Below are 21,527 nucleotides of genomic sequence, written 5' to 3'. Positions count from 1 at the left end.
GCCTCTGCAGCACGCCGCTGGAGGGCTGTTTTAAGGGAAGACCTACATAATGTGCTAGTATGCAATGCATATTAGCACATTATGACATTACCTTGCAGGGGACTTTTTTTTTTCTTCTACTGCTTTAAGCTCTATGTGCATGAGCCCTGAAAATGTCCTTCAGTCCTCCAATTTGGATTGTTTTCAGGTGAGTAATGTGCATTGTGCTGGTTGAGAATACTATTCAAGTGAAATGAGGTTATTCCTGGTGCAGAAAGAACCACTAGCAAAATTCTATACTTGCCTTTGTCACCATCATCATGTAGTTTCTGGACCAGCTCCATTTTATAGGTATGGAAATGACCATTTTTAATAATCTAATGCCTATGGATGCAGACATTTGGGACACCCCATATATTAGTTGGTTGCCCACTGTCTGGTTGGCCAGGTTGGGAGACATGCAACTCTCTGGAATCCTTTAGGAAATAAACACACACATCCACACCCACACATATATGAACAAATACTGCAGCTTACCAGTCCTTAGACGTGGTGGCTGTATTAGTTTTTTCAGGCTAAGAATATTTTCAGCAAGTACCCAAAAATACCCTTAGATCCTGCCAGAAATATTCTATCCTTGTAACTTCCTAGGCATTGAATTGAATTCCGAAACAATGTTATCAGCTTTCCCAGATATCTTTGGTAAACTACAAAACACTTCCTCCTGTTATAATGGAGGTCAGAAGATGGAGAGGTGTTTGTAATCCAGTTCAGGAGAGCAGCCTAGGGTGACAACGCTCCACCACCATAGATACAGTACAATGTGTGAGCAGGATAAAGAAAATTAATACAACCATAAAAATGTAAGGTCTGGCAAGCTGCAATGTAAAACATTTTTGATTTTGGGTTTAGATACGTTGTAACTGCAAGCTGTTGGTGCTATATAAATCCTGTATAATAATAATATTAATAACAATAAAGGATAAGTCCACCTTTGGGAACATGTTACATGTTCCACCCATTTTTAGGGTGGAACATGTAACATGTTCCCATAGCCGCAGCCGGCTGCCCCCCTCCCTCTGACAGATAGTACAGGGAGAAGTCTGACTTCCATGAATGAATGAACTGCAAGTCCCCACAGCCTTAGCGGCTATGGGCCTGTAGTTTCCAATGAACTACCACAGCGCTCTGTAACACCGTTTCCTGTCAGAATATCTGCTTGCTTGTACATCCCATATGGCAAGCAGATATTCTGACAGGTCTGCAGGAGTCCTGCATGGCATCAGCAATCTACTGATCACTGGTGCAATTCCTTTCCAGGCTTCTGTAGAAAAAAATTATAAATGCACTTTTTTTTTGCCTGCAAAAAAATGTGCATTTTTTTATTTTTGTCTAAAAGGTGAACTTATCTTTTAAAAAAGTGCTAAATAATTTCCATTCTTCACTTTAACCCACTTTAAATATGCTGAACCTTTTTAACCGTTTTTTTGTAAAAAACTTACATGGATCAAAATGAGCATCAGGTTCACCCAGGCAGATGCCGAGCAGCATACACAAGGAAAGAAGTCGAGATCCCATCTTTACATCTCCTCTCAGCGGCCTTCCATGAAATATTCCTTCATATTTTTTGCTGTGGAAACAAAGTTGCATAGTATGTTACACAAAGCAGTATAAAAAAGTTCAGATTCAGCTCTGAAGCAAAGTAAATAATTTGGTTGGTTGCTATGGGCATGTATCCCTAGTTTTGTTCTAGTTTTGATCCCTACTGTGTATATGCAGATAAGAACTGGGGTTCTGGAAATAGTTCCAACCAGGGACATGACCTGGATCCAGACTGCATGTTCTCTTTGTATTGGGCTTCCTCTGGTGCTCCAGTTTCCCCCCCAATCCAAAAAGAAACAGCTGGGCTCATTGGCTTATGACCAAATTGGCAGTGTGCAAGGTCTTTAGGGACTGTTGTGAATGGTTCAGTGTTCTCTAAAGAGCTACAGAATATGTTGGTGCTATGTAAATGAACAAAATAATTTCACATGTCGACAGTTAAAGCAGACCATCACTCCAAAATTGGACTTTTACCCACTGGGTAGCATATTTCTGATTCTGCCATGATTATGAGAATGGATTTCCTCATGGCCCTGCGACATTACTGCAATCATACAAGAATGTACATGTTTTGAAGATGTCATACATGTTCTCATACTTATACAGGTGGGACAAAGGAGTATCATGCTGACACTCTGTGGGCTGACATTTAGAGAGTGCACAGCCTAAAGCTGAACAAAAAAAACCTGACTTATTGCCTTACCAGCACAAGCGATGTTGGTGCAGCGATCTCCCATGTTGCTCTATTGAATTCTAACAGCAGGTAGGCTCTCCTGCTCCCCCCCCTGCTAGAATTCACAGTTCAGTGTTTGCCGCCATTGGCCGCAAGCACTGATAGGATGCTGTTTTTCCAGCATGACCCTTCCACAAGTGTACCTGGATTTTGTCGAAGGCACTTGCTGGGAAACCAGCATCTGATCAGCGCATGTGGCCAATAGCTGTGAGCACTGATCTGTGAATTCTGGTGGGGGAAGCAGTAGACCCTACCTGCTGTCAGAATTCAATAGAACAGCAGAGCAGATCACTGCACCAACAATGCTTGTGTTTGTACAGCAATCTGTCAGTTTTTTTTTCATTCAACCTGCTGGTTGAACAAACAAAAAATTATCCGAGTGTACCAAGCCTAACACTTACAGGTGGAAAAGTCCAGTATTCAGGACAGTGGGACAATGGTATAAAGCACAATCTGTTATTCTAGCATCTAGCACAGAGGGATAGTACACAATCACTCACTCCTACAGTTGGCACAGTGGGAAAATGTACATTCACTTAATTCCACAGGTTGCACAGTGGGATACTACATAGTCTGATTCTCATACAGGTGACATAGTGAGATAATGCACATTCTGATACACCAGCAAGTGGTACAGAGAGACAACACAGTCTAAATCTCATACATGTGGCACACTTGGATAATGCAGTTCTATTTACTCCTATAGGTGACACGTGGGTTGATGTTCAGTTTTATCCTCATACAGGTGGCTCAGTTTAATGATGCACATCCATATATTCTTACATTTGACGCTGCAGAAATGCACTCAGTCTTATACTCAAATAGATGACACAGTGGGATAGTATAATGTCTCATACAGATGACACAGTGGGATAACTCCCAGTCTTATACTCATGCAGGTAGCATAGTGGGATAATACACAGTTTGGTGCTCTTACAGGTGACACTGTGAGATAATGCACAGTCTGTAACTCTTCTAGGTGTCACGGTTGGATAATATACAGACTACTTCTAGTATAGGTGGTGCAGTGGAAAATTTTCAGTCTGATCATTTTCCAGGTGGCACAATGGATTAACACTCGATCTCATAATCTTCCAGGTGGAATGATGAATTAACACTCGGTCTGATCATCTTCCAGGTGGCACAATGGATTAACACTCGGTCTGATCATCTTCCAGGTGGCACAATGGATTAACACTCAGTCGGATCATCTTCCAGTTGAGACAATGGGTTGATCATCTTCCAGGTGGCACAGTGGGTTAACACTCAGTCTGATAACCTTCCAGGTGGCACAATGGATTAACACTCAGTCTGCTCATCTTCTAGGTGGCACGATGAATTAACACTCGGTCTGATCATCTTCCAGGTGGCACAATGGATTAACACTCAGTCGGATCATCTTCCAGTTGACACAATGGGTTGATCATCTTCCAGGTGGCACAGTGGGTTAACACTCAGTCTGATAACCTTCCAGGTGGCACAATGGATTAACACTCAGTCTGCTCATCTTCTAGGTGGCACGATGAATTAACACTCGGTCTGATCATCTTCCAGGTGGCACAATGGATTAACACTCGGTTGGATCATCTTCCAGGTGGCACAATGGATTAACACTCGGTCTGATCATCTTCCAGGTGGCACAATGGATTAACACTCGATTGGATCATCTTCCAGGTGGCACAATGGATTAACACTCGGTTGGATCATCTTCCAGGTGGCACAATGGATTAACACTCGGTCTGATCATCTTCCAGGTGGCACAATGGATTAACACTCGGTTGGATCATCTTCCAGGTGGCACAATGGATTAACACTCGGTCTGATCATCTTCCAGGTGGCACAATGGATTAACACTCGGTCTGATCACCTGCCAGGTGGCACAATGGGTTGATCATCTTCCAGGTGGCACGATGGATTAACACTCAGTCTGATAGTCTTACAGATACCATAGTGAAATAATGCTTAGCCTGGCACCCTTGATGAGTCCTCATGCACACTGGACATTTTTACAGCGCCTGTTTTTGGCTTTTGACGTTTTTTTCTACAGCCAGTAAACTCCCCAGCATGTTATCCTATTTGTCCATGCATACAGACTGTAATCAGTGTTTTTTGGCAGGGGCGTTTTTTGACTGGAAAAAACTCCCAGAACTAGTGGGTTTCTAGAGGAGTTCTTTAGCTGTAAAAATGCTCTAATGCTGCAAAAGGCGGTAAAACGCAGCATTTTTGGACTTTTTTTTTAGCACAAAAAATTATTTTTGGGAGTTAAAAAAAGTAGCTAAAAAATGCAAACATGAAAAAATGTGGCTAAACGCTAATGCGAAAACGCTAAAAAAACCTCACTTTTTTAATGTGACTTTACACAGCTAACATTACCAGCGTTAAAACACCCTGTGAGCATGAAGCCTAAACTGACACAGATAGTATAGTGTGATAATGAACGTTGATACAAAGTAAGGATACACAGACCAATACTCTTCTAGATGACAAAGTGAGATAATGCACAGCAGAAAACCCTTACAGGTGCAACAGTGAAGAAGAGTTCAGTCTGGTATTCTTGCAGATACAAAGTGAGACTATGAAGAGCCTGACATTCTTACAGGTGTCACAGTTAGATAAAGTTGAATATTTCTACATTATACAGTGGCAAAAATAATTATTTGATCACCTGCAGATTTTGTAAGTTTGCCCACTTACAAAGAAATGAAGGGTCTATAATTTTTATCATAGGTGTATTTTAAATGATAGAGACAGAATATCAACCAAAAATCCAGGACAAAAAAAAAACACAATACAAATGTTATGAATTGAGTTGCAGTTCAGTGAGTAGAATAAGCATTTGATCCCCTACCAATCAACAATAATTCTGGCTCCCACAGACTGGCTATGTGCTCATGTGGCACACAGATTGTTCCTGTCAATTTAAGAAAGTGCTCCTAAGACAATTAATTACGTGTATAAAAGACACCTGTCCACAGAATCTCTTTCTTCCATTCAAACCTCACCACCATGGTCAAGACCAAAGAGCTGTCATCAGGGATAAGATTGTAGACCTGCATAAGGCTAGAATGGGCTACAAGACCATAAGCAAGAAGCTTGGTGGGAAGGAGACAACTGTTGGAGCGATTATTCGCAAATGGAAGAAATAGAAAATAACCATCAATCGCCCTCAGTCTGGAGCTCCATGCAAGATTTTGCCTCATGGGGTAAGGGTGATCATAAGAAAAGTGAGGGATCAGCCCAGAACTACACGGGAGGAGCTTGTGAATGATCTCAGTTGGAACCACAGTCACAAAACAAACCATTGGTAACACCGCCCTGGATCGAAATTCTGCAGTGCTTGCAAGGTCCCCCTCCTCAAGAAAGCACATGTACAGGCCCGTCTGAAGTTTGCCAATGATCATCTAAATGATTCAGAGAAGGATGTGTGCAAGCCCGGTAAACAACTAAAAGAAACGTCTTACCTCTGTGCTTGCCAACAAGGGTTTCTCCACCAAGTACTCATGTTTTGCTTAGGGATCAAATACTTATTTTACTCACTGAACTGCAACTCAATTCATAACATATGTATCATGTGTTTTTTTAGCATTTAAAATACACCTATGATAAAAGTTATAGACCCTTCATTTCTTTGTAAGAGGACAAACATACAAAATCTGCAGGGGATCAAATAATTATTTTCCCCACTGTAGGTGGCATGGTGAGGAAATATACTGTATAGTCATATGCGTATACAAGTTGCACTTCTGAATAATGTACAGAGTGGTACCTGTACAATGGCATAGTTAGATATTTCATAGTCAAATACTGTGACAAGTGACTCAGTGATAAAAGCACTACTGAATATTCTCACAGGTGGTAAGCAATGAGATAATATTCAGTCTGTTATTCTTAAAGGTGCCAAAGTGATACAGTGCCCAGCCAAACACTGTTACAGGTGGCACAGTAGGATATTCAGTCTGGTACTCAATACTTTTACAGGTGACACACTGAAGTTATGCACAGTCAAATACTGTTACAGGTGGCATAGTGGATAATAGTCTGGTAATCTTATGGGCAAAACAGTGAGACAATGCACAAATACTAATACAGAAGGTACAGTGAAAAAATAGTTATTTTGGTACTCTTTCAAGTAATACAGTGAGGCAATGCACAATAAAATACTGCTACAGGTGGTACAGTTGAATAATATGCATTCTGGTGTTCCAACAGGTGACTCAGTGAAACAATGCACAGTCAAACAGTGCTGCAGGTGACACAGTGGAATGATAATCAGTCTGGTTCTCTTACAGGTGACATGGTGGAACAATGCAGTCAACTAATGTTACGGGTGACACAGTGGGATAATATTTAGTCTGTTTCTCTTGCAGGTGACACAGTGAAACAATACACAGTCAAATACTGTTACAACCGTCATAGTGGGATTATATTCACTTTGGTGCTTGAATAGATGACACAGTGAAACAAATACGCAGTTGAATCCTCTTACAGGTGGAATAGTGGGATAGTTTTCAGTCTGGTACTCTTACAGGTGACACAGTGAAACAATGCACAGTTGAATACTCTTCCAGGTGTCACAGTGGAATAATATATCTGATACTCTTACAGATGACACAGTAAGATAATGCACACTCTGCTTATGGGTGGCACATGGGGATAATATGTAATCTAATACTCTAACAGAAGACACAGCAAGATGATATAGTGCCTGATACTCCTGCACGGAGCTCAGCAGTACAGAGCAAAGTCTAATGTTTAAATGGTTAATAGAATGTGAATTCTAGACATTGCAGAATGAGCAGAATGCCCACAATACGCAGATTGATAAGGGTGGGACAGTGGGCTCGCAGAGACTGGAATGTGAAGAATTACCATGGAGAGAACACAATATAGGGATAGAATACAGACTGGCACTTGTTATTGTGGCGCAGCTTGATAAAGAATTTCTCAGAGAATACACTGGAGCTGACTAATAAAACACTGGAGCAGAAGTGGATCATCTGCCCCTAGCAACCCATCAGACTCCTTTTCTCATTCAAAAGATTGCACCCTGTTCAGTTTTTGTAAATCAGCCCTATTGTGTGGTCATGGCGAGGCAGAAACCAGTCTGAGACATCTGTATGACAAAGTATGAAGTGTGACACATCTAGGGGGTAAAGGAGGCTGAACTGGGCCATTACTTCACTGGATATTAGCCTGCTCCTTCTCACATTGTACACATGACGAAACCTGAAGTGATACTAAACTATCTCCTTATTTTCCAAAAATAATCCATATACATCCACTATTTATTGGCCCTGTAATCTATTTTTCATTAAAAGAGAAGTATGGCTTTTGGTTTTTTTATTATACTTACCTAGGTGGATATGCTGCATCTCTCCCCCACCAGCTCTAGGGGTGGGAACTGTACGATCAGACACCGCTCATCGCTCAGTTCTCCCTGCCGCTCTGAGCAGAGCGGTGACTGTCAGTTACCACTGTCTGCTCTGCCTCCCCCCACCCCAGCACTCATTGGAGTGCTGGGCTGTTTTGGGGGTGTGAGTGGCTGGCTCAGAGGCAGAGCAAGCTGCCGGTCCAGGGTCCTGGGTGGATCCTGACCATATGGTTGCGATCCTTCCCCAGCCTGGACTGGCTAAGAGATGTCAGCTTTAGCCCGCTGTTGGCTAAAACCGGGTCACAGGAGTGCAGAATGAACTGCATTCCTGTGATCCACAGGAGAAGTACAGTCAAAGCAGCTTTGACTGTACTTCTCCTTTAAATTGTTTCTTACAGTGTTTTTCTGCCTTTTTCTAATGTCCTTTGTGAGCTCCTGAACCTCTTCTTTTCCACTCACTTCTGTTTGTTTGGAGTGAGCAGTGTACGTTAGTTGCGGTCATGTGCACAGGTCTATACAAACTACATAGTCCATAGTCCACCTTGGGAGTGAGAAAGAGGGTGGCCACACTCTTACTTACAGTGAGACCATGGATAACAAATGTAGTCTCCCTCTAATAGGGAGTCAGACTACAGCAAGAAAAAAAAAAAAAAAGAATTTGGATATTCTTCTTGAATAGCATATTTTTTTAAAACTAGAGTTTAGTATCACTTTAACACAAAGGCCAAGAGGAATCCTAAGCTCAGAGAAATAAGCAGACTGCCATTGCTGACCTGCCTTTCTGAAAATGCTAGCTACCTGGCTGTCATGATGATCCTCAGACCTCAATACTTTAGATAATTTGGATCCTATTGATTTGTTCCTGGCGCAAGGAACAGGTACATGGCCCAGCTCATATCTAAAATGAGCTGAATGATTTATGGAGAAAAGGACCAGACAAAAGCATGTACAGTTCAGAATGAATTTTTATTAAAAGCTGCATTCACTAAAAAGACAATTAAAACAACTTTTAATAACATTTCATTTTGGATTTAATACTTTGGAGACACTGACCTAGCAAGGCCCCTTTCACACGGGGTGGACCCTGCCTGCGATCAGCTTGCTCAGCAGGGGATCTGTCTGCTGACCCCCCCGCTGAGCAGAAGTAAGACAGCTTATGCAGAGTGGACACGGACATAGCCCGTTCTCCCCTATAAGTGGTCGGATGTAAAACGGGCCAACTGTCTGTTTACACCCGACTGCCATCAGATCTGGTCTGCCATCAGATCTTTATATTTTCAGATGGAGATCAGCTGCCTGAGATCAGCTTGCTCAGCAGGGGATCGGTCTGCTGATCCCCCGCTGAGTAGGTATATGACAGCTTATGCAGAGTGGACATGGACACAGCCTGCACTCCTCTATGGGTGGTTGGATATAAACGGGCTGCCTGTCTGTTTACACCTGACTGCCATCAGATCTGGACAGAAGGGGAATGGATCCCCATCTGAAAATATAAAGATCAGGCATTTTGACATCACTTGCTGGATACTTGTTAAGCCCCTATCACATGAACATTCCGATCGGGTCTGCAGGTCCATTTTTCAGGCCGACCTGATCGGAAACCTCAATTCTCCTCTATGGAGTGGCAGGTTACACCCACCTACATCCAATCTGCTAAAAAGGAAGATTCAATGAACTACCACGGTGCTCCACAGCCACTAAAGCTGTCAGGACTTGTAGTTCATTCATTCACAGAATACTGTGAATGAATGACACAGCCATGTGGGTGGAGCAATGGTCAGCCACGCTGTTTTTAAAACGTGAGCTTATACTGGGAACTTCTCCCTCTACGTCTGTCACGGGGGGGGGGGGGGGGGTCAGTGGCTGCAGCATTGGGAACATGTTACATGTTCCAGCATTAAAAACATGTAACATGTCCCCAAAGGTGAGCTTTTCTTCTTTACCTTTGTTCATAGAGTGTTTTCTTTTTGTTATTGAATGTACAACAAAACAAAGCAAACTGTTGTCGCTATATAAATCCTGTATAATAACAATATAATAATAATAGTAACAACAACAACCAACAACACAGTGGGAGTTATTTACTAAAACTGGAGAGTGCAAAATCTGGTGCAGCTCTGCATAGAAACCAATCAGCTGCCATTTTTTCTCAAAGCTTATTTGAACGAGCTGAAGTTAGAAGCTGATTGGCTACCATGCACTACTGCACCAAATTCTGAGTGCTCCAGTTTTAGTAAAGCAACGCCTGTGTAATGTGTTAAACAAATAAAAAATAACAAAACAAACTATAGGCATAAAAAAAGGAGCAAAATATCTTGGAATCCAGTACCTAAATACACAAATGTTTTTAATCAATAATCTGTACAAAATATATAACATTTTAAAAAGAACACAGATCAGACTGTACAAAGGGAACAAGTCTATGTCATTTTCAAAATAATAAAAACACATCCAATAGATTTTTTTCATTGGACATAAAACAGTTATTTTAATATTTTCGATTAGATTAATATATTTAGACAGTATAGATTATTAAAATGATTTTTTTTGTATTTATGTAATGTGCTCTGAAATCTCATCTTCTTTTCTACACCTACTATAGTACAATTATTTAAGGGGTGTTGTGTGTATGTACCATTTATCACAAGCTATCTATCCATTCAGTCGTATCCGATCCTTGGCGATTGCATGGACCGTCACTCGTAAGCGACTTTTTCCATGAATTCTCTTAGCAATTATTTTACAGGGTAGGTTGCTAGGTCTTTCCCCAACCCCTACCATGCAGGAGATCCCACATGGCCAGGGATGAAATTTATCATAATAATAATAATAATAATAATAATAAAACAGCCAATAAATTCACGATTGTTACTCGGTTGAATTCTGTAAGGTTCTGGATACAAGTGTCTCAGTTTCTGGGTGGAAAGTGACTTTATATAGAAGTTTCTCACTATGATTTACAAGCAGGGGCATGTCAGAGAAAGCAGAAAACCCACAAAGCGTCCTTTGCAAATACCAGTGTGTAGGATCTCTCCTCCCATGTATGCAAACACCTGTCTGTCAGATATGGAAGCAGCTTCCCTCTCCACTTTCCTCATTCTTCGCTCCCTTTCTTCTAACCATTGTCTATTTGTGCCAAGTTTCCTTGTCATTCAGTCCCCCCTCTACCCGCTGCACCTTGTCCACCACTAGCAGCCCCCTTGTCCTCTTACCTTGTGCCCCAATCCCTGCAGTCGTAGCCCAGGTGCTCCTAGGAGGGTGACATGTCCAAGCTACTCTCCCTGGGGGCAGACAGGAACTCAACTTTCTTCTCCCTGAGAGTCTCTCTCCTCCTCCTGCATCCCTCCTCCCCCACCTTGCCTGGCATTCACTTGTCTGCCTCCCCTCCCCTCTATTCTCCTTAACTCATTCTTTCACTGTCCTCATTTCCATTTCTCTCACACTTTGCTGCTGCTGGTTGCTGAACTTCCTGAGATTTTTACTGGCTGTTTCCTGCAGTGTGCTGCTCTCCTGCAGACAATGGCCATGGTGGACCTGCCAGTTTTAGGGCCGAAGGGTGGGGGCTGGGGGTCAGGTAATATCCTGCCCTGGGGAGGAAGAACAATGGAATCAAGAAATTGTTGCTGTACTCTTTAAAACAAAGTAACAAGCAACACTGTAAGAATTCAGCTTGTAGGGTGTACATTGAAATGCCTGTGTTTGAACCCCAAGTATGGGCCCTTGTGCAATGCTATGCAGTGAGTTCCTTCATAAAAAACACGAGAATGGTCCGTGTAGTGCGTGCGTTTATACACGTATAGATGTGTAAGCGTCCGGACACATATATACATGGAAAAGTTCCAGAGTGATTCTTCTAGCTCCCAGAATAGAAGCGAGGTTGTGATTTAGATTGTAAGCTCTAATGAGCAGGGCTCTCTGTTTCCTACTGTGTGAAATTGTATAGTAAGTGTACTGTCTGCCCTCATATTGTAAAGTGCTGCGCAAACTGTTGGTGCTATATAGTAAGTGTACTGTCTGCCCTCATGTTGTAAAGTGCTGCGCAAACTGTTGGCGCTATATAGTAAGTGTACTGTCTGCCCTCATGTTGTAAAGTGCTGCGCAAACTGTTGGCACTATATAGATCCTGTATAAGGGCCAGGTCACACTACATGCATTTCAGTGGATTTTTTTTCTGCATCCAAAATGCACAGAAAGTAGGTTATATGGTTATCAATGTCATAGATTACATCAGCACTTACAGTTCCAGTCAGGGGCGGACTGACAACTTATGGGGGCCCCGGGCAATAGGGGATCATGGGGCCCCTGTGTCCTAGCCCAAACTCAAAAAAGCCTATGAAAAAGGTACCAGGGGCATCTCCTGGGGCCCCCTACTGACCCCGGGCCCTCAGGAGTTTCCAAATGGTCAGTCCGCCCCTGGTACCAATGCATTCCGGTTGTAGAAAAAAAAAAGAACAGGCTGCATTTTTTCTGCACAGAACGCAGTAAAATGCATCAAAACCACACTGGAACGCACCAAAAACACACTGGAACACACATGTCCTTATTTAAACTGAAAAATAGAGAGGGGAGCTGGAAATGAACTGGAATGCATCAAAAATGTACCGGAGCACACCAAAAACGTGTCAAAAACGCACCTGCAAAAACACATCTGGAACACATCTGGACTGCCTTTCTAGAGTGTGAACCGGCCCTAATAGTAATAATTTCCATGGGTAAGCATCCACAATACTGGTCAGTAATGCAAATATATACATGTTTTCAGATCTAAACATAGCACAAGTTTACTGACATCTACAAACCTGTGACAGCAATAGGCTGCACTCAGATCAGCAAAAAAAAAAAAAAGTCTAAATACCTAGAAAAGTGGCATTTTTGGCACCCTGTGCAAGAGCCCTGTCGCTTAAGGTGTTATCAAACCTAGGAATCGGCATTCAATATATCTGGTCTCCCACTGTACACAGAACATGGAAATGCAATTATCTTAGTAAATATAAACTGCTAAATACATTTTCTAAGCAGTATATAGCAGTCTTGTGACTTCTATCAGTGTCCAGCAGAGCACTGGTTAAAGCTTGTAGGAGAAGTTTTCATTTTCCCCTGATTGTCCTTTGAGGCTGCATAACCCCTGAACCTCTGTCAGGACAGTGTTGATTGGCCCTGTGCTAATCACATGCACACTCCGAAGAAAAGAAAAAACTCTCTAGCAATACACACAAAAATTAGCATGTGCAGCTTGCCCCCAAGGCTTTGTTCCATCATAGATGGATTGGGGAGAGTAGAAGAAGGGGAGGATCAGAAAAGACAGGATCAAACAGCCTTTTTACACAATGCAGAGGGTTAACCCCTTAGGTTCCACAGTGAGTATAACAAGCATGCTTTACTACATATACAGACTGATTTTACTGTTGTGGGTTTAATAAAATTTTAACACTAACATTTATGAATTTGTGTTATTTAGCACATAATGGGGGACATTCATGAAAACCATTTTATCATCTTACATTTCTAATCTGTCACAAATTGCAGAAGACAAATAAGTCCCTAGCATACATTATAAGGGTTCATGAACACGGCCATCGGAGGGCCATGCAGCATGCAATCGCATACAGAGCCTGTGTAAAATCTACCCCTGGAGCCATAGCTGCTGTACACCGACACCCATAGAAAGCAATTTCAGGATGCGGCTTTACAGTACTGTACAGCCTTGAACACGGGGTGTCTATGTCCAGGGTTGTATGTCCATGTGTGCTTCCTTGCACAAGTACCAGCGTATACCCGCGTACAGCCGCATCCTGTAATTGCATTGTCTTTAATATATGTCCTGCAATGAGCATTTCTAGGTAAAGGGCAAGTATTTTTTTTTTACATATTTAATAAACAAGCAAAGGATTGGGAATATTTAACCCGTTCATGGCTGGGGGTCATTTTGTGACTGTAGGGCTCTCTTTGTAGCTATGCTCACATTTCCATACCTGTATTAATGCAATGATGAAAGTTCTGTACTAGGTCTACTCTGCCGTACACACAGGGCCTGCATTCTGGAACCTCATTCCTGAACAGACAGGGCCCTCAATGCCGGTACAGCATTTAGCCTACTGCATTTCCAGCAGCAGCAGCCTGCCATAGGCATTGACAGGCTGCCAGCAGCAGTGCTTGACGCTACACTGACCCTCCAGGGGTACATTAAAACACCAGGAGGGGTGTACTGCAGTTGGACAGCCCCATGTGCAAAGGGCCTCAGAATTCTAAGGGCCGGTTCACACCATAGAAACACTGTCCAGATGCATTTCCACATATGCATTTTTGACGCGTTCCGGTGCGTTTTTTGATGCTTTCCGGTAATTTTTTCCCCTCTCTTTTTCTTCAACTTAAACAGGGACAAGTGCGTTCCAGTGCATTTTTTTTGTGCGTTCCAGTGCATTTTTGGTGTGTTTCAATGCATTTTTTATGCGTTTTACCACGTTTCAGTACAGTTCTGTGCAGGAAAAATGCAACCTGTTTTACCTTTTTTTTCCTGCAACCAGAACACACTGGAACTGCAAGCACTGATGTGAACTATGTCACTGACAACCATGTAACCTTTCTGTGTGTTTTGGATACAAAAAAAAAAAGCACACACTGAAACGCAAGTAGTGTGAACTGACCACAATGCATAAAAACCTATCAGCACTATATTTTTCAAAACAAGGGGCACTGCAATGCACGCATGAGCACTAATGTGCGCACCACCATGTACGCAGTCTAGCATTTTGGTTCCCTCTGCCACTTGAAGTGTTACTAAACCCAGGACCCTGCATTCACTATATCTGGTCTCCCACAGTACACAGAACAGGGAAATGCAATTATTTTAGTAAATATAAACTGCTAAATACCTTTTCACATCAGCAGTTAGAGCAGTCTTGTGGCTTCCATCAGTGACCAGAAGAGCACGTGTTAAAGCTTGTAGGAGGAGTTTTCTTTCTGCTCTAGGAGGATGCAGAACCCCTGACCTCTGTCTGGACAGTGTTGATTGGCCCTGTGCTGATCACATGCACACCCCCAAGGGAAAAAAAAAAACCTCTCTAGCCATACACACCAAACTGAGCATGTACAAAATGCCTACGGTTCAGTCTATCTTATCAGGAGATAAGAGGTGGTTGTTTGAAAAAGGGGAGGAGCAGAGAAGAAAGGATCAAAGGGCCTTTTTATACAATGCAGAGGATTAACCCCTTAGGTTCCACTGTGAGTATAACAAGCATGCTTTAATGCATATACAGACTGATTTTACTGTTGTGGGTTTAGTAACACATTAAGCTTGCCATACACTGTGTGAAATTCAGCTGCTTCCTGATGAACCATCCGAAATTCGCTTTGTGGGCCTGTCGCCCTCCCCGCCCGAGATCCTTCAATTGAAAAATCAAAGTAGTCAGGCGGAAATTTGTCAGCCAATCAGCGGGTGCATCCAATCAAATACAGCTATTGAGGTTTAATGTAAAGAAAAAGCTTTTACTTTTACATTTCATGTTGTTGTTGAGCCTGGGTTCACACATATGTGGTGCGGCACATCGAATGTGATTCGCACAGGAACCGCACCGCATTCCTGTGCAAATGACATGCGATTTCTGTGTGGTGTGATCTGAGCCATATAAAATAGTGCAGGACCCTATTTTTTGTCCATACCAGAATCGGATTGCATGGGTATTCACATCCATGCGATCCGATTCTGCACATCGCAGCACGTTTTGCAAACCAATTTTGGGGTGTTGTTAACTTAACATACACACCTGCAGCGGGGTGCGATTATGATGCGGTGTGGAAAACGCACAGAAACTGGTGTGAATTCCCCATCACATCAGTGTGAACCCAGGCTAAAGCATATTCCCCAGGTATAGATTTACAGGGTAGCCCTCTAGTGGCTATGTATATGTCACTGCATGTCATCAATAATTTCACAGGTGTCAAACACAAGGCCCGCGGGCCGAATCCAGTGCTCCAAGCCATTTCATGTGGCCCTTGCACCTCTCCTGCAGGTACCCCATTGTCTCTGCCCCCACCTTGTCTCAGCAGTCGGCAGAAGAGAGGAGGACAGAACTCCTCTGCCAAATCCTGCACCTCTCAGTGCAGCTGCAGCACCCCCTCATCTCTGCCTCCCCTGGTCTCAGCATTTAGCAGACTCTGGTAACTGACTCCACTCCTCCTCTAGTCCTCCTCCAGACCCTGCACTTTCTGCTTTCCAGCTCTGTCCTCAAATGGGGTGCACGGTGATGTTAGGGAGGGTGTGGTATTCTTGACATCTGATGTAATAGGGGAGGGGTGAGGTGCTCTGGACATCTAGTCTTACAGATACAACCAGCCCTTTGAGGGCAATCATAATGTTGATACAGCCTGCAATGCAATGTAAAAAGAAAATCCTGCAATCTTTAAAGAAAAAACAGGGAAACTTGCAGATTTAGGAAATTTAAGCCTATATTCTGACTCACTAATTTGTCTTTTTTCTGTTGTTGTGTCGAACGGTATCAGATTTGACTTATGCTGGCATCTATTGGCAGTTTTGGGCCACCACAACTTGTTTACTTACGTGATTTGGTTTCACCTTTTGTCCTCCCTCCTGTCTAGTGCAGTGTTTCTCAACCTTTTTTCAGTCAAGGCACCCTTTAAAGTTATGGGCAGTCTTGAGGGACCCCATTCTAAAATGTAAAAAACTATTCTAATAGTTCTACATAATGCGTCAACATCCACACACGTAGAACACCCAACGTTAGGTGATTTAGTCTTCCAAAGCAAATATGCTTTTGCCCATTGGTACTGACTAGTATTCCAATGTTTCTCTTCTCCCTAAGTTTTTCTCCATTAATCAGCTAATGTGACCCCAGCGGTGACAGAGAGGGTCAAGGGAGAGGCAAACAAGGATGCTGTGCAAACGACCGACATCCTCCTTATCAACTGATGACATAGTTGGTTGTTGGGATGCCAGTGCCTAGAAGGTCGTAATGGTGCCACCCGCTGGCTTGCACAAAATTTTGGGGCAATTTTTAGGCATTTTGCCAAGGCACCCCTAAAAAGACTTCAAGGCACCCTGGTTGGAAAAGTCCTAGTTAGACACTCCCAGTTCACTCTCTGTTTCCTCCGTGTTCTTTCAATACTTCAAAAGACTGCAAAGCATTCTCTTTACTGCAATTAGATAAAGTAAAATTGTGTTGGATTCAACATCTGTGTCTTATTGAAGAGTTAAGCTGCCTGTGGATGGTGTCAAGTCAGCAGTAGTCCATAATGTCTGCACAGACTGGGTCTAAGAAGGTATGTCAATACATAAAGTGTCATATTAAACAGAACTGCCTACCTTTTTTTTTTTAATTTATCATTCAGCCTGGAAGAACCATAGTTTAAAAAGTCTGGTTTTGGACAAAGACTAAGGGTCCATTTAGATCTGTATGCTGCAGTAATTTAGGGAAATTTGAAAGCTATCCCTTGATGTGGGGCTGCACCCGCACTGCAAGAGTTAATTGCTTGTTTATTCTAGGGGAGAGTTTTTGAACTTTAAATTACTTGATCCTCTGCTCCCCTGACTAGTGGCACTCCCCTATGCTCTAGTGGTGGACTGTCCCTCAGTGTCATCACTTCCAATGCAGGGCTATGGACTCTATATTGGCCTTGATAAGGTCAGGACCTTAAATTGCTGGACCGTGGGAGAAAAGACACTGTGGGGACTAGTCTAGCAGCACGGAGAAACAGAGGAATGGTTAAGTAAATCTATTTTAACAAGTTCCCTAGAACTAAATGAACAATTAGCCCTTGCAGTGAAGGTGCAGCCACACTGAAGGAGATCATTTTTCATTTTCCCAGAGTTGGACTTTAAGGTGACTGTTTTTGTATGTGACATTTATATAAATACACCCCAATGCACCTAGGCTGTACAGCACAAAGTATTTTGTTGTTCTGCAATACACAAATGTGAACCCTCTCTGTGTTATGGTGTGCTGCATTCAGGGGCGGACTGACAACTCATAGGGGATCATGGGGCCCCTGTGTCCTTGCCCAAACTCAAAAAAGCCTATGAAAAAGGTACCAGGGGCATCTCATGGGGCCCCCTACTGACCCTGGGCCCTCGGCTAGTGCCCGAGTTTCCAAATGGTCAGTCCGCCCCTGGCTGCATTGTATAACATGCAGGTCCACTAAATGGATTGGTGATCAATTTAAAATGAATGACTTGCCTTATTGCAAAGCCTATTAAAAATGTGTAATAACTCACTAAAAAGTACCGTTGATCAGTCCGAATGGCACTATTAGTGACCCTGAAAAATCTCAGTCTGGCACTGTGGGCTGTCATACATGATGTGCCGGGTTGTTTCTCAGTCCCTGTCTGGCACCGCCAGCATCCACAAGCCCAAAATTACCGTGGAGTTGCTTCTAATTCACTCAGTGGAGGTCAACTGCAAATTCCTCAGTGCAAAGTGTGTTCTAACTATGCAAAAATGTTCCCTATTTAATCAATGTGCATGGATGTTACGTGTGAGGGGCGGAGGGCAGCTTTGCCAGTTGCTGCCCTGGTGCACTTGTAAATCTTATTTTGTTCATTCAGAAATGTAGATTGGATTTTTAATTCTGCATAGTTAATGGCTGGGGTCTATGTCTGCAATTTGCTCCGTGCATCGGTCCAGCGCGGATGTACAGTTGGAGACCCATACAGGCCTGTGCAGCCTGCCTATCATTAGCTGCACCTGCACCGGACATTTGTACACCCCTTGTGGGTACATGCAGTGTTCGCATGGGTGTACGGATCAGTACATCTGTGTGAATGAGGCCTAAGTCTAACGCATGTTTTCTGCAAAAACGCACAGCAGTCCATTTAACATGATTTCCTATGGGACAGGTTCACATCTCCGCGTTTTCACCTGGTGCGTTTTTTGGAAAGGGTCAGGGACTTTTTTAAATGCAAAACGATTTTAAACGCAAAACGGTCACAATTCATGTGATCACTGATTGGCCAATCAGTGATCACATGAATAGTAATAAGCAAGATGTCACTTCTGACATCATTGCTTACTATGTGTGAAATCTGTGAATGATCACAGAGGTCACATGGTACAAGGCTATTCACAACAGCCTTGTACCATGTGACAAGCTGTGACCAATCACAGCTCACACAGTATTTCTCAATGGCTGCAAGAATGCAGCCAGAGAGAAGGAGAAATGATTGCTTTTACAGCCTTTATGGGTGTAAAAGCAATCAGTGTAAAAAAAAAAAAATCTTCATCACCCCCCACAAGTACTGTACTGCTAGGGTGACAGTATGTTAAAAAAAATAAATAATAATATATTAAAAAAAAATGTAAAAAAATTTTTTGGGAAATTATTATTTTTGGTTATAAACTAATCTTGTTTTTTTTTTTTACTAAAAAGATAACTGAATACATTTTGGCCAAGATTTATGTAGAAAGATTATTTGCAAAATTTTATAAGAAAAACACTTTTTTTAAAAAATTTTGGACTTTTTCATTTATATGAATAAATACCACCAAAATAAAGTTGTATCTGTCTCAAAAAAATCCTAAAAAATACATATGGGTATTTGTATTTACCCAGTCAGTGTTGCATGACTGTGCAATTGTCATTCAAAGTGTGATAGCACTGAAAGCTGAAAATTGGCCTGGGCAGGAAGGGGGTGAAAGTGCCCGGGCTTGAGGTGGTTAAACGCCCAATTAAACTTTCAGTTAAAATCAAGTAAACACATTCCTAGTGCATCAAAACAAAAAGGTGAGCAAAATCTAACCTTTCTTTTTCTTTATAAAGGAGCGAAAGCTTGAGTAGAAAAGCTTGTCCCCTGCCAGCATGGTGCATAGAAGGATCCCTTCTCTCTGTGTGGAAGCAGGGGTCTCTCTGCAGAGGTCTTACACACCCTCTACAAATAGAAAAGCTTATAGGCTTTCATGGAAAGCAGTAGCTTTGACTCATTATGAGGGTGTGTCACACCTCTGTGGAGAGATCACTGCTACAACAGATGCAAGGATCCCTTCTCTGCATCATGCTGGCAGGGGACAGGCTTCTCTACTCAAGCTTTCTAAAGAAAACAATCTTCAAAACCTTGCACACTTTGATGCACGTTGAATGTGTTTAGCAGATTTAGTCTCCATGCACACTGGGAGTTATAATATCGCTGGTAGCGTTAGCTGCGTAAAGTCACGTTAAAAATGTGAGTTTTTCAGCAATTTTGCATTAGCGTTTAGCTGCGTTATGTCCATTTTTGCAGTTTTAGTGTTTTTCAGCATTTTTACCCCCCATTCACAATTTTTTTTTGCTAAAAAAAAGTCCAAAAACGCTGGTTTGGCACGGTTTACCGCGCTTTACAGCATTAGAGCGTATTTACAGCTGAAAAACTCTAGAAACCCACTAGTTCTGTTTTTTTTTCCAGCCAAAAAACGCCCCTGCCTGCATGGTCACATAGGATAACATGCTGGGGAGTTTACTGGCTGTAGAAAAAAAAACCGCCAAAAGCTGTAAACAGCAGTTGTAAAAATGTCCAGTGTGCATGAGGACTTAAACTGACACTTCAACTATTCTCAAAGAGCACAGGATAAAGGTATTTTGATATATAAACAGTTGGCACTATAAAAATCCTGTATAATAATATTACTAATGTACAAAATAGACAGATAGGAATGATAATCCAACCAAACTTCTCCCAAAATTAACATTTAACCACTTGACCTCCAGAGGATTTACCCCCCTTAATGACCAGGCCTCTTTTTATAGGGGTCAAGTTTATTATTCAGGGAAAGGGTTAACTGTGTGAGGGGAGTGTTTTACTAGGGAGCGGGGGTGTATGTATACTGCAGGGAACACCGCTGATCGGGAGAGAGAAACTCTTCTGTCCCGATCAGCGTGTCCTGGAGCTGTCAGGGAACCGACAGAAAGCACAGCTACTGCAGCTGTGCTCTCTGTCAGCGATTGCCGCCGATCGCCAGGACATAGCCGGTAACGACTGGCTGTGACCCGGCGACTGACATCCGCGGCTGTGATCGGCGGGACAGGTAGGGCGGCGGCGCACCTCGCGCGCCCCCTACCTGTTTACAAAACACACGTTTTAAAACGTGCTTTTGCCCAGCCGTGCCGCCCTGCCGCCGTATTTATACAGTGGCTGGGCGGCATGTGGTTAAAGTATTACTAAACTCATGACCCTGCATTCACTTTATCTGGTCTCCCATGGTACACGCAACATGGAAATGCACGTGTTTTAGTAAATATAAACTGCTAAATACCTTTTCTCATCAGCAGTATATAGCAGTCTTGTGACTTCTATCAGTATCTGGCCAAGCACTGGTTAAAGCTTGTAGGAGGAGTTTTCATTCTGCTCTGACTGTCCTGTGAGCCTGTATAACCCCTGACCATCTGTCTGGACAGTGCTGATTGGCCCTGTGCTAATCACATGAACCCTCCCAAAGAAAAAAAAAAAACCTCTCTAGCAATACACACCATACTGAGCATGTGCAGAGTGACTCCTAGAGCTCTGTACTATCAGCAGATGTATTGGGGACAATAGACAAAGAGGAGGATCAGAGAAGACAGGATCAAACAGCCTTTTTGCACAATATGGAGGATTAACCCTTTAGGTTGCACAATGAGTATAACAAGCAACTAATGCAGCCATCACATCTAATTACTGGTATACTGTAGTATATTACAGTTTTGTTTTTTGGGTTTGGACAAACTTCCCATTTTGAGCAGTCACTGCTGGGCTAAGTCGCCTACCAGGTTTTTAGACCTTTTGGAAACTCCAAGTTAGCTGTACAGTATTTATTATGTGGATTGTAGCAAACTTTATTGCATTTATTAGAGCTGACCATTCATGGATTGAAGCTCGGCCGG

The 21,527-nt window shown here is 42.6% G+C and overlaps 1 protein-coding gene across 5 annotated transcripts in view; it reads right to left on the bottom strand.

Moving 5' to 3' along the window:
* Positions 1-21,527, bottom strand: part of DDR1 (discoidin domain receptor tyrosine kinase 1) — a 119,025-nt gene that overhangs the window by 53,445 nt on the left and 44,053 nt on the right. For 4 of the 5 annotated variants that reach the window (XM_089656932.1, XM_089656933.1, XM_089656935.1 and 1 more), the window contains exon 2: positions 1,482-1,609. In XM_089656932.1, the coding sequence (XP_089513058.1) occupies positions 1,482-1,609 (128 nt within the window). Of the gene's footprint in view, positions 1-1,481; positions 1,610-10,897; positions 11,035-21,527 lie in introns of those variants that run through there. The other variant, XM_089656934.1, reaches the window with a different exon arrangement.

Source organism: Staurois parvus, unplaced genomic scaffold, assembly GCF_062004578.1.
Source record: "Staurois parvus isolate SC_StPar_1 unplaced genomic scaffold, SC_StPar_1.0 ptg000950l, whole genome shotgun sequence".
In the NCBI taxonomy this organism is placed as follows: Eukaryota; Metazoa; Chordata; class Amphibia; order Anura; family Ranidae; genus Staurois; species Staurois parvus.
This window is presented reverse-complemented; position numbering and strand designations above follow the sequence as displayed.